At 46.5% G+C, this 13,204-nt stretch overlaps 1 protein-coding gene across 1 annotated transcript in view; it reads right to left on the bottom strand.

The window, feature by feature from the left end:
• DOCK11 (dedicator of cytokinesis 11) overlaps positions 1-13,204 on the bottom strand; it is a 69,833-nt gene that overhangs the window by 18,186 nt on the left and 38,443 nt on the right. The window contains exons 27-40 of the mRNA XM_065729386.1: positions 12,878-12,949; positions 12,641-12,787; positions 12,105-12,188; positions 11,582-11,693; positions 8,720-8,898; positions 6,841-6,957; positions 6,192-6,267; positions 5,973-6,067; positions 3,920-4,031; positions 3,719-3,785; positions 3,326-3,373; positions 2,178-2,320; positions 1,891-2,006; positions 380-517 (exon numbers count right to left, since the gene is read on the bottom strand). Coding sequence (XP_065585458.1) covers positions 380-517; positions 1,891-2,006; positions 2,178-2,320; positions 3,326-3,373; positions 3,719-3,785; positions 3,920-4,031; positions 5,973-6,067; positions 6,192-6,267; positions 6,841-6,957; positions 8,720-8,898; positions 11,582-11,693; positions 12,105-12,188; positions 12,641-12,787; positions 12,878-12,949 — 1,506 coding nt within the window. The remainder of the gene's footprint in view (positions 1-379; positions 518-1,890; positions 2,007-2,177; positions 2,321-3,325; positions 3,374-3,718; positions 3,786-3,919; positions 4,032-5,972; positions 6,068-6,191; positions 6,268-6,840; positions 6,958-8,719; positions 8,899-11,581; positions 11,694-12,104; positions 12,189-12,640; positions 12,788-12,877; positions 12,950-13,204) is intronic.

Genomic DNA, 13,204 nt, shown 5'->3' with positions numbered 1-13,204 from the left:
TCTCAAGCCGCACAAATTTACCTCATTAATGAAGTGTTGCATTCAAGTGAACGCAGAGCTTTTCATTCATTTTATTATAACTGTGCAGCTTGGAAGCAGTGGAGTTTGCGTGTACCTCTGGTATCGAAAATGTACTTATGAGAAGTGGTATGCTGTGACAAACATGGAAGGAAATGCCAGCAATAGCTTCAGTCACTGCTCTCGTGTGGTTAGCTGTGGCTTTGTGCTCAGGGGGTTGGGCAGACAGTGTTCCAGGGCTCTGAGCTCAGCTGAGTATAGGGATTGGTTCAGCCATGCTGCCCTCTCCCACATGCAGCCAAGGCCAGGAGATACTGGTCTCCTCTGCCATGCAGAAATCCTGCAGGTGTGTGTGTCGTACCTTGCTGATGAAAGCTCTCAGGGAGGCGAACACGTGCTTGAGAGCTGCTTCTGACTGCCCGTTTTTCAGAAAGGCAAGATGAATATCAAAAACCTTCTTCATGAGGGGGTTGTGGCCATCGTTGCTTAAGAGCTGGGTCTGGAAAGCAAGAAGAGAATTTACTCTGCAGCAACGTTGTGTCTGAAGGTGAAAATGACAGGAAGCATTTTGCACCATTAATCATTAATCACCAGTTCTTAATCCAGATTCGGTCCAAACTTAATCAGTCCAAACTTCCAGTATTTGGTCAGAGTCTATTTTAAGAAGAGAACAAAACCATGTTGTCACTATTGCATCACTACTTCCAAAACGAAGTTAGGTTTTGGACAATGCTCTGTGAAATGTTCACCAGAGATGTTTTAAATAAAACAAGCATTTACCAACATAACACACTGTTTTTTCCATTTCACTTCGTGAGTCTCAAGAAGTGCTTTATTTATGATCCACACGTTTTAACTGAAGACCATTTATGCTGCCAATAAGAACAGCATCAGCACTTTTACTGCAGCACAGAGCACACTTCTGTGCGGTAACACTGGATGTCTGTGAAAGCAAAGCAGAAGCCCATTAAAGCAGAAGGGAATCAGCCTATCCTGTGGTCTGAAAATCACACTGTTTTGTGGTTCAGCTATATTAAAAAAGAGGCAACTGTGAAAATAAAACAAGCTTTAACTCTTGTATCTAAACCCTGCTGCTGCCAAACTGCTATGGAGCAATTTGGTGTAAGCACCAGGATGACCTTTTTGCTCTCAACAGAAGCAGAGGATATGCTTTGTTTTTGTGTTGTTCAGTACATCAGAAAACAAAATCTTTGTGGTGCTCACTCTGAAATACAGTGCTGCTCTTGCAACATTGCTATGAGCAGAGTTCCTCCAACCACACTTCGAGGAAGAGCTTTTCTGGACCAGTATTTCAGTACTTGGATGCCAGCTTGGGCTTCTCTCCATCACAGAGGATTTGACTCTTGTAAATGTCAGTGACTGCCACAAGTGTGAATCATTACATGGAGAGCAATACCTCTACCAGTTCTGCTGGTGCTATTTGGACTGTCAAGTACAGCTAGAATGCCTCAGCCCCAAAGACATCCACTACAACAATAAAGAGAAATATAAATCTAGACAATTAATGGCAGAAATCAAGGACTGTTCAAAGCATGCCAGACCTTCATTTCCCTTTCCACTGGTCCTTCCTTTCTATACGGTGGTTTCCTCTTTTTCTGTTTTTCTAACGTGTACTATCATGACATAATGTCCACATAATTTTCTCTGGTCTTGCAGTTTTGAAGGAATTAGGAGATCTTGCATAATTGCTCAGCAAGACTGTGAAACGCTCCATGCTTTGGAACTTAAACATGCTGCAAATGATTTACTTCTGTAAATGCTTCCACAGCCTAAAAGAACAGATTGCTGAAAGCGACAGGCACACAGAAACACAGCACACTGCTCTACAGCACTTTTGATTTCAAAGCTGACCTTGAAACTCTGAGTGAAAAAAGAGATGGTGTCCAGGACCGTCAGGCACACTTCGGTGGCTATGTTGCCCTCCAGCAATGCCTGGTGCACAATATCTGCTTCTGAGGTGCCTGCATCTGCAGATGGAAAGCAAACCAGGATGAAATGGTGCTCAGCACTTCGTCTCCCACAAAGTGCTCCAGATGAGGTTCCACATCCCCAGGCAACGAGGAGCAAGTGACCAACGGATGCACGCAGTTTTTAACAGGTTAATATGGCATGGGTACACCTCGCTCTGCTGTACGTACTGTGGTTGAGTGTGAAGGATGTGTCTAAACTGCCCAGGTGCTGAAGCCGTGCCTGCATCCCCCCAGATCTGCTGCGGAGCACTGGCATCGTCTGCGATTTCCTATCGGCCGCTGCGTGCTTGGACACCCAGGCATCGTGCACCCTGCAAGGGGAAGGAAGGCTGTGGGATGGGACAAGGAACAGCAGTCATACTGCAGGATTGCTCCAGGCCTGGGGTCCCCAGCACAAGGATGTGGAGCTCTGAAGTGGGTCTGGAGGAGGGCTGCAAAGATGCTTAGGGGGCTGGAGCATTTCTCCCATGAAGAAAGTTTGAGAGAGCTGGGTTCGTTTAGCTTGGAGAAGAGGAGGCTCCAGGGATACCTCATTGTGGCTTTTCAGCACCTGAGGAGAGCTTATAAGCAGGAGGGGGACAGATTTGTACATGGTCTAATAGTGATAGGATAAGGGGGAATGGCTTTAAACTAAAAGAGGGAAAACTTAGGCTAGATGTTAGGAAGAAATTCTTTACTCAGAGGGCAGCGAGGCACTGAACTGTTGCCTAGAAAAGCTGTGGGTGCCCCATCCCTGATGGTACTCAAGGCCACGGTTGGGACTCTGGGTGAGGAGCTCCTGGTGAGGGGCACCCAGCCCACAACAAGGGGTTCCAGGTCTATGATCTTTAAGGACTCTTCCAACCTCAGCCACTCTGTGATTCCGCAACACTTGAGGCGCCTGCCTGGAGACCTGGTCTCCCTCCGATGCACTAATGTGGCTCATCCCAATACTACCTGGGCTACTCTCACCTGCTTCACATTGCCACAGAGCTAATGGAACAGCAGAGCTGGTGCTCATAGGGTTGGGATGGAGCCACGCCTCATGTCTCACCTGCAGCCAGCTGTGGGGGACATGGCAAACCTGCTCAGGCAGCTGGGAATGCCTGGGGCTGGGGGCCTCATGCAGGAGCTGGAGGGGAGGGAAGGGGCAGGGAAGGGTGCTACAAGGAAGGGACTCTGCTTGCTGTGTGGCACTGAGCTGAGTCCCAGCATGGCCCCACAGACTTCCTGCCTGCTAGGGTTTGCCCAGTGTGGGTGTGAGCACTCCCTTCCTGCCCAAGCTGCAGCAGAGAGAGTGGGGAGGGCCCCCAACCCCGGATGGAAGAGCACAGTACCTGGCAATATTTCTCTTCCCCACATATCTGAAGTGAAATAGACACACTCTAGAAAGAAAGAAAGAAAAACATTAAAGATTCTGCGGATCACGAACAATCAGAATATTTCAAATCTTCCTGATCCCTATCTGTGGACACTCTCCTCTGCACATGGGAGTTTGGAGTCTATATTCATGCACTGCAAGACCTCAGACCCTTGCTTCTGAACTCCCTGACTCCTCAGCTATCTGCTGCTGTGCCATCTCATCACACCCTGGCCAGACACCTGTAGTGCTGTGCAGGACTCTGTAGAAGGACTCAGGACTTCTCAGGACTCCTGAGAAGCAGCTGCACTCATCTCCTCACTGCCAGCACAGAGGTTCAGGGTTTGAACTGCAGTCTTATGATACTTACTCCAGAAGCACAAGGACATTGATCAGCTCTTGAGGAGAAAATTTGTTCCAGTAGGCTAAAAGCGTATCTGAGAGAGAGAAAGAAATACGTTGAGATTCCTTTTTATAGAAAAGGGATTTTACAGATCCAAGCAGCCCATGACAGCCTCTTGTCTTTCTGGCTGCCCTCCAGTACACCCCACAGGGATCAAGAGCCACCAACCTTCAGAGATCATCTTCACAATGTAGAGGTAGCACATCAGGAGCGTGCGGATCTCAAACTGGTCCAGGCGGCTGCAGTGTGACACGCTGCTCCTCGTGGAGCTTCTGCGGATCTGATGGGATGGGAATGTCACGTGGAGGCCCAGTGGCCATGGGTGTCTGGGCTGTGCTGGAGCACAAGCACAACAAATCTGGGATGTTCCAGATGCACCAGAGCTCCTCCTGAGCCCCAAGAGCACCTCGTAGGACATGCCTTGGACACATCCCATCTAGGGATGAGCAGTCTGGAATTCCAGGCTAAATTTTCTTTGCCCAGAAAACAAATGTCTGGGCAGAAAAGGATGCCTTATCCAGCAAAATGCATGGCAGCCCTGCTATTGCTCTTGCTCAGTACAGCATCTGAGCTCTGTCATATTTTTGAAGTCAGGTTTTGGCAAACAAAATTCATTAGCTTTCATGGTTTAAAGCAAGAATCTTTTTGTGAAATATGTTCGCATCTGATCAAAATGTCAGTAAGTAAAGAAACAGGAACTTCCCACTTAAGAAAAGAACCATTTTGTTTTTTCCTCCTGAGTTTTGGGAGTGTCTTTTTCTTTTTCCCCCCCCCCCCCTCATTCTTGAGTTAGGCAAAAACAAGTAAAAGCCTTCTTCTACTATCAATGTTTGAGGGAAAGAAAAGTCTGAGTGTTCTGTGGTGGGAAAGAGGGGACTTGTATCACGTTGTTTGGCATCCTCTGTGCTTCCCCCAGTCATATCCTCTGACAAACGGATGCGATTAAGCTCTAAGGAGGATGCTTCTCTTAAAGCTGTGCCTCACATGTTTGGAAACTGACCCGCAGATCGTATGTGTTGTTTATTCTGGGGCAGGCAATGGACATGAGTCATAAGAACACAGAATTAAACATTCAGATTAGGGCTGGAGATACAGTGCTATGGCCAGGACTGTGCTGTTGACCATGCCAAACTGTCCAGACAGCACACACTCCAACAGCACCGAAATAAACAATGTCTGCTCTCATACAGAGCCTTAAAGCTGTGCTCCTTCCCGTGGCATTGCTCTTACAGGGCATTGAGGAAGTTGCATGCATTGAGAGAGAAGCTATTTTTGACTATTCTGAAATATGTACCTTCAAGGACACGGATGACTGTGCCTGGCTGCGGGGATGAGGTGAGCTAAAAGCCAAATGCCTTCTACAAACCCAGCCAGGTGTTGCTGCCAGCAGGGTGGAAGCACATGCTCTGAGCTCTGCTGAAGGTGAGCAGTGTGACACTCAGGGGTTTGGCTGTGCTTGGTTTTGTAGCCCTGTGATTCTTATGGGGGAGCCCCACCTCTCCTGAGCGTGTCAGGACGCAGCCAGCAGGAGCCTGGATAAGCTTTACTTCACTTGGCTTGTTGGAAGGGCCAACATTTTTAAAGCTGCATCAAGGATTCATGCCAACCCAACACATCTGGAAAGCACCTGAAGGCAAACCAGGAGCTGGTCTGTCCAAATGTTGATTTCCATGTGTGCGATCTGCCAACAAGGAGAGCACACACCATCTGACTACTGCGGTCAGACTTCTTTCTGTGACACCTTCTGCAAGTTTATGACTGTGGGTATTACTCTGTGCTGATTTTCCTACCAACATCTCATCTCTCACATCAGCAGTCACCAGCTCTCATATCAAGGTGCTCTGCTTCCCAGTTGTGTGCAGAAACCAACTCCCAGCAGCACTCGCCCAGTGCTGACTGGGCTCAGCCCTGTCCGAGCACAGAGGACACATCTGTGTGTGGATACATGCACTGTGGGAGCAGAGAATTTCCCCACGGATTTTGCCATTCATAAATAATTTGTCAACATTTATATTATTGTCTCAGAGACTTTTGAAGGGAAAGCAGACCAGTAAGCCTAACTCCTGCTAAGACAAATCTGTTTGTTTCCAAACAGAGTTATTTACAGGCTGTTTTATAAATTGTTACCCATCATTTTTTCTCCCCCTTATCTAACACAGCCTGTGCAAAGCCCGTGGGTAGGTGCAGCAAGGACCACTCTTTCTAACCCCAGATACATTACATTTTCACTCTGATCCGGGGAACCAGTTGCTCCCTCTGAGTTCAGGGATCCTTTTGAGTCCTCTCGCTTCATCCCATGGCCATTTGGAAGTGCTGCTGAAAAATAACACAGATCCCAAATGACATGGTTTGCACCCACACTCCTCAAAACATCACACTGCCAGGGCTGGTGGTAGTTGCATTGGAAATAAAAGCAAAAGTAGAATTTTAGAGAATTTACCTGAATCCTTGTCCACAATCAGGCTGGATCTGTTTGAGGGGGATGTAAAATTGCAGATGAATTCATCCCTGGATGCCTGTAAAGCAATGAGAGTGTTTTGTGAGCAACAGAAGATAACACTTATTCTTTTATAGAAGAGAATAATGGAATAAAAAGTAAAAATAGAGCAGCTTTTAAAATGCAAGTGAAAAATCCTTACATCCTTAATAAGGACACAACTGCCTCAGGGAGTAGCACAAAGAACAGCAAAGTACATTAAAGGAAGTGATGGCAGCTTGTTCCCTTTCATTTTTCATCACTTGAGTTGACGTTATTTTTACTCAAACTTTTTTTGTCGTTGCTGCTGCTTTGCCCTAAACAAACAGGGAAGACTCATCTGCAAGCCTGAACCCATCTGGGAGGCAGATGGGCAGCTCCCAGAAAGTCTGCTGGGAGCTGAGCCCTGTTCCAGCTCATTGCACTTGGGGGGACTTCCTTCTCCAAACAGCACAATGTGTGCCATAAAGGAATACAGTAAGCAGCAGCAAGGAAAACAGCCACACAGCAAATAGGGAAATGTCACGGGAAAAAGGTCAAACTAAATAAACAAGCACATCAGTGGATGGGGGGAAGAAAAAAATGCCCTCTTGGGTCGTTGGGCTGTACTCACAGGGCTGGAGGTGGCAGTGCAGGAGACGAGCACGTCGCGGCCGGTCACGCGCTGGATGTTTTCCAGCAGCAGCCCCAGCAGTGGCAGGTAGAGCTGGACAATTTTGGCCTGCTGGTTCTGCAAAGATGGAGAGGAATGGAGGTAAGAGCTCAGGGTTTCCACAAAAGTGAAAAAAGGAAACCCTTCAGCCAAAACGTGTACGTGCCACCAGGGGGTATTACCCTTCTGGCAACGACGTCTGGGAAATGAGGGATTTTGGGGGCTGAATGACATTCCCACTCATACAGGAAGCATGACAAACAAATCATAGAATGAATCACGGAACGGCTTAGGTTAGGTTGGATGGGACCATAAAGATCAACTAGTTTCAACCCTCCTGCATGGTACGTTGCCACCCACTGAAGCAGGTACCAACTCAGACTGCCCAGGGCCCCATCCATGGCCTCATGCACCTCCAGGGATAGGGCACCCACAGTTCTGAGCAGTGCCAAGGCCTCACCGCCCTCTAAGTGAAAAATTTCCCCCTAACATCTGACCTAAATTTTCCCCCTTCTAATTTAAAACCATTTCCCCCTGTCCTGTCACTTATCAGACTGTGTAACAAGTCAGTTCCCCTTCGTGAGCTCCCTTCAGTGCTGGAATGCTGCAGTGCTCCAGTTCTCCGAGCACCATCATGGCTTCCTCTGGACCTGCTCCAACAGCTCCATGCCTTTCTTGCACTGGGGGCCCCAGGCCTGGATACACAGTCCCAGATTTCATAACTTTTTTACTGGCACTTCACTTGTGGAGCTCCATTTTGAAGTGCAACACGCAGGAGTAATATAATAAAAACATTTGTTTCTTGAGAGGTGCTGACTATTGCTTCCGGTTGGAAATTCTCCATAGCAAATGCTTCTAGTTAAAACAGTTTGGAGGAAGGGATTAACTTGAATTAACTGATACAGATTGCTCATAAAGTCTTGAAATGATCAAAAGCAGTCTGATTGTCCTTTTCTAAATGCAAGGCTCTTTGACAACCCACTTCTTTTCTTGTTAAAAAAGTGATTACCCTGAAGGTGACAGAAAGGTCCCACTCAGCCCTTCCAGTTATGCTGCTGAAGATGCAGAGAAGGGAGAGGGCAGGGAGCAGGAGTCCCTGGTGCATTTGGGTCACATCTCCCACCCTTCGTGCCCAGGATTCTACCCATATTCCAAGGTAAAACCATGAATGCAGCAAGCTAGGAGCCAATTTTAAGAGCTAAACTCTAAACAGAGGCGTGCTTACAGCCTACAGCAAGGACACGTACTGTCTCTTCTGGTAGCTCGTCACTTTCAAGGACATATGTTTCAGCAGGGATCAGCATCAAGAAAGAAAACAAGCCCATCTCCAAGCTCTCAGCAATACCACATGCTGAGTCTCTGACCAAAGGAAGCTGAAAGTCCCCAGCGGAAATCCAGCATCTCGTGAGAATCCACAGATCCTCTCTTCTGGCTCACTAATTAGCAAAACATGCAGCTGCCTTGTAACGCAGATCAGTCTTGCTTCCTAATTATAGTATATTAATGCAGGATATTAATTTAAGTATGAGTCCAGAAGACCATTGACGTTGCTTAACTTTGAACAGTCTCTTGGCTAACAACACTCTCAAGTCCTTTAATGGCTCGGGGCTTTATTATCTAAATACTCAGCATGGATAAGAGCTCTGCAGTTATCACACCACATTATTTGTATTCCTAGACCATTCCTCAGAGCTATTACTGTAATGCCACAACTGTAACTTAAAACAGTTCCCAGAACAGTAACGAGAACACACCCAGTGCACCAAATAAAATCTAAAAGTGATGCTTTTCCATAAAATTCAAGACCTTTACGTTTAAAAGCCAACAAAATATGCCTGACCTTGTGCTGGTATCTGTTGTCAAAGGCATGCTTTATCAAGAGATTTTTTAAGACCGTGATGGCCGTATATCTGATATCATAGTTGTCCTGCAAGGCAACAGAGGTTTCTCTGAGAAGCATCCCCACCAGGAAATGATGCCTGCAATACTCATCAGTTAAACTGTATTCGAGATTTACATCTGAAAGAAACAGCAAAGCAATGGTTAAAGGAACTGCTCCAAAGATCTATTAGGATTGAGACAGAATGGTCAAGTAAGGCACAACAGTTCATGGGTATGGTCCATCACACTCTCTCCTACAGCACGGTGACCTTTTAATGAAGGCTGAACCAACAACAGTTTTCTCAACCACTAATATGAAAGAATTTGCCATCTCCCAGTTCAGGTGAGGCATTAGTTCCAGCTCTCACCATCTCAGCAGCAGTTAACTGAAAGATTTGTGCAGCCCAACGCTTTGCAAAGCTCAGAGCTCGGAGGACCAGTTTGTAAAGTCAGAGATGGATGAAATAGGGAAAGGCAGCACAACTCCAAGAACCCCACGCTATCACCAGGGTCAGAAAGCAGAGCAGAGGCAAACACTGCTGGAGTGAGGGATGCAAACAAGGACAAGGTGCCAAGTGACCTCCAGCAGTTTACACAGCCCCACTATAGGACTCAGGAGGCAGGGCATGGTTCCAGGGAGCTGTGTGCCAGGAGCTGTGAGGCTCCATTAGCTCCCTGCCAGCAGACACTGAGCACAGCTCCCTGAGTACCTGGAGAAAGGCAGCTCAGTACCTAATCATCTTGCTGAACTGACTCTCACTTTGCATCTCATACAGATTCGGGCTGTATTCATGCTGTGATCAAAGGGGCAGCTGCAATAAGGGTAAGGCATCATTGTCACTGACTCGCCCAGATAATGCAGCGGAAAAGCGACAGAGACACAGATTTCAGTGTGGGTTGCATGTGCACTCGGGCTGCTACAAATGACCTTGCTCTGACACCATTATCTCTTTCAGGAAGTCCATATGCTTAATCAGAGCTGTGACAGGCACTGTTTGACTGCTGCATTACAGCACTGAATATCCCAGAGGGATAACCTCAAAGCTGTGTGTTCCTCCCCCAGACAGTACAAACCCCCATGTGCTCAGCTCAGATGTGTTTTTGAAAACCCCACAGGTGTGAAAGCTTTTCTGTGGTGTGCACACACAACTTTGAAAGTCCCAGCCAAAGGGCTCCAACAGCACTGTTCCATGCAAAAAATACTTTCAAATAGTTGGCTGATTCATAAGTTGCCCTTACTGGCTTGTGAAAATCTGATTCAGAGGAAAGAGAAAGCAATCTGGAGTATTATCTAGCTTTCACTGTTAGTCATGTTAGCAAATGCCTGTGTTACACATCATGATCACTTCGTTAGTTGGATACAAGCTAATTGACTGGAGACTGAATATTTAACTTAATTTGACATTAGAGGACTCAGTCATCCAAGTTGGACCCACCTAGTGGAGTGAACCGTTCCACAGCAAACAAAAATAATCTCATTTGTGTGTAAAAAGAAAAGGGACAAATAAAAAGACAGCGGAAGTAAGCAGGAATAAGTACAATTTCAGGCTTGGAGAAACTGGACAGTACGTCATGTTTTAATGTTCTTCCCAAGGCACATGCTTAACTTGCAACTTCTGTCAGTCTCATGGGCTCTTTGCTGTCACAAAATTGCAAAGCACAGGTCTGTCCCTACAAATGGACCAGCCTGCCATGGAGATTTGTGTCTCCATGAGTGGATAAGCTGCTCTGGTTGTGAGCTTTTCTCTATCTCAGCCATTTCTAGCAGTGCACTCTGTTAAACTACACCAGTCAAGTAGCCAGACTGATGTAAGAGATCAGCAGCCGGCCCAGAGAAAGCTCAGAGCAATGGGAGACATACCAGAATGAAGCAAACCTGGGAGCTATTGCTGCTTCTGCTACCTGGGTGCAAAGGGAAACCCTATAAGGTTTGCATGGCTGCACCTGGAGGCACACCCAGACATTCCCTCACCTCCTCCAAAGTAAATCCACAGGGCTTTCACATGGGGAATTCCAAACCTCACGTTCCTCTCTGGTTTTTGGCCAGGCTACCAACACCTAAAGCTGCCAATGTGCACCATATTTATCTAGCACAGGTGAGAAACCAGGACCACCAGAGCATAAAGCTCTGCCTGTAGAAACCTCAGGAGGCTGTTGAGGTATATCCCGGGCTCAGCACAGTGGTTGCATGGTCGTAGACATCCACACTTGCATGGCACCTCAACTCAGACACCTGCAAACCTCACTTGCTCTGCAGGGAACAACCCCAGGAGCAAAGGAGCCGTGGTGTGACAGTGAGATTGGGCTGTGTGTGTGCGGTGCCGCCGTATAAACATGGCATGCACTGAGGATTGGCACAGACTCTGCTGGCTGTGTTCAGCCCAGGCTTGAGCACAGCCCCAGTCCTGTTCAAACTGAAACCAGAAAGCCACAAAGGGAGCTGACAGAGGAGCAGTGAATGCAGTCTGTTCTCCTGACCCTCTCTTCACCGTGACCCTGGCTGACAGGACACCCTTCAGATGCTGACAGTCGTGGATACAAAGGATTACTCTCTGCAAATCTGTACTTCCTGAAATAGGGGCAATTTCTTTTGGATATTGTTAATCTTTTGCAAACTTCAGTGTAGGAAATACTGAAAGGACCAATTGCAGACCATTCTGGAGCTCACTAAGGTAACACTGCCAGAGCAGCTTCAGGTTAACATCAGTCAGGCTAACCTGAGCATGCATTTCCTTGACACTAAACCAAGCCACATCTACTCTGAAGCCATTGAGAAAGACAAACCAAAGCTTTCTAGCCAGTCCCTTGAGAAAAGACATACCTTGAACTCTCTGCAGCTTGGGTTTGGAAAAGGTCATTGGTAAGTTCAGAGGAATGTAGTGCTCATGATTGCAAATGGTTTGAAGAAATTCAAACTTGTATTCAACCAGCAGCTGAGAAAATAAATAAATAAAACCAGACAAACACAAAATACATTTTCAATTTGGCTTATTTGCTTTTAGTTCAGTGTGTTTCTTGCACAAAGACTGGGAAATCTAAACAGCATTTAGTGCAACTCTGTAATTAATGGCAAATTTTTTTGTGTCACAGTGTGCAATCGTCACCTGGGACTTCTTTATCTTTTTCAACCAGACTATTAACAAGTCCCTTCTTGAATCCTGACTGTTTACATGGATTTAAAGCTCAGCTGCCTACAGGCTCACAGACCCAAAAAAGAGATCTGTGCTTCCAGAAGGCTCCACAGGAATGGCGTCTAAAAGGCCTCCAAGTGCAGTATGAAATGATCACTGCAGAGCTTTGACTGATGCAGACGTGTACAAACTTCCAAGAAAAGCACTGCTTACCTTAGGGTCTTTGGGGCTGAATCCAGAAATGTAATCATTGATCAGGTTAAAAACAAATCCTCTGTCCATAAAGGTCAAACAGCGCTGCAAAAGGCAGTGGCACAACATCAATCATTAAAAGAGAGAGCAATTGTCCTAAACCATTCCCATTCCACCTTCCCACCAGCAGCCAGATTTGATCTTCTGGGGTGCTGCTGACTTCCCAGAATTTATTTGCTCCTGATTCTCTGAGATTAATTAGATGATCTCACTTAAACCTTTAGCAGACTACAGAAATATGTAAAATTAGAACATGTGTATTTCATCTCAGGTTTTGAACAGTTGCTAGGCAGGACTGAAAACCATAGATAGCATAGAGAGTGTCTATCAGAAAGATACCATGTCTTTCCTAGGAAAAAAAGGAACTCCCTGAAGTTTTTATCACTGAAGAAACGTAAGGGATGAGATAGTACAGACTCATACGTTTGTGTGTTACTTATTTTTACATATATATATATTTCTGATTAGAGCCTGGGAGAATGAAAGAAACTGCTGACCTTCAGGAAGTTGGCCAAGCTAAAATTGGCATTCCTGGATTCTTCAGGGATTTCATTATAGCGTATGGTCACATGAGGAATGATGGCGAGCAGCAGTGAGTGCAGGGCATGCTGGTAGGAGTCTGGGAACCGCTGGGCCCTGGGCAGCTGAAAGTGAAAGTATCAGGCAAAAAAAAATCAGAGGACAGTTTGTGTGTGGTGGTTTCGTAATGCAACATCGAACAGATTTGTTTTTACCTTGATTTTGTTTTCCTCCAGCAAGTATATTGCCATTGACTTTGCCAGTGCTTCAAAGAAAAACCATGAGTACTAGAACAAACAAAAAATACTATTACTTTTCTCAGCAGGATCGAACACGCTAGGCTGTGTGGGGAAAAAGCAGTGTGGGAGGGAGAGTTTGCATTCAGATGGCATTTTGCAAGCACGGCTGTGCTCGGCAGCCAGCTCGGCGTGGGAAGGGGACTGGAAGCATGCTTTGCCACCTGGGTTAGCTCCATCCCCTCTGCACCCCACAGCACCTTGCAAGGAGCCAGCACAATTTGGAGGGCCAGCTGTGCCCAGAGG

Source organism: Cyrtonyx montezumae, unplaced genomic scaffold (genome assembly GCF_038088225.1).
Source record: "Cyrtonyx montezumae isolate F1298 unplaced genomic scaffold, pur_monq_1.0 scaffold_11, whole genome shotgun sequence".
Classification (NCBI taxonomy): Eukaryota; Metazoa; Chordata; class Aves; order Galliformes; family Odontophoridae; genus Cyrtonyx; species Cyrtonyx montezumae.
Note: the sequence above shows the minus strand (reverse complement) of the source record. Positions and strands in the feature narration are given on the sequence as shown.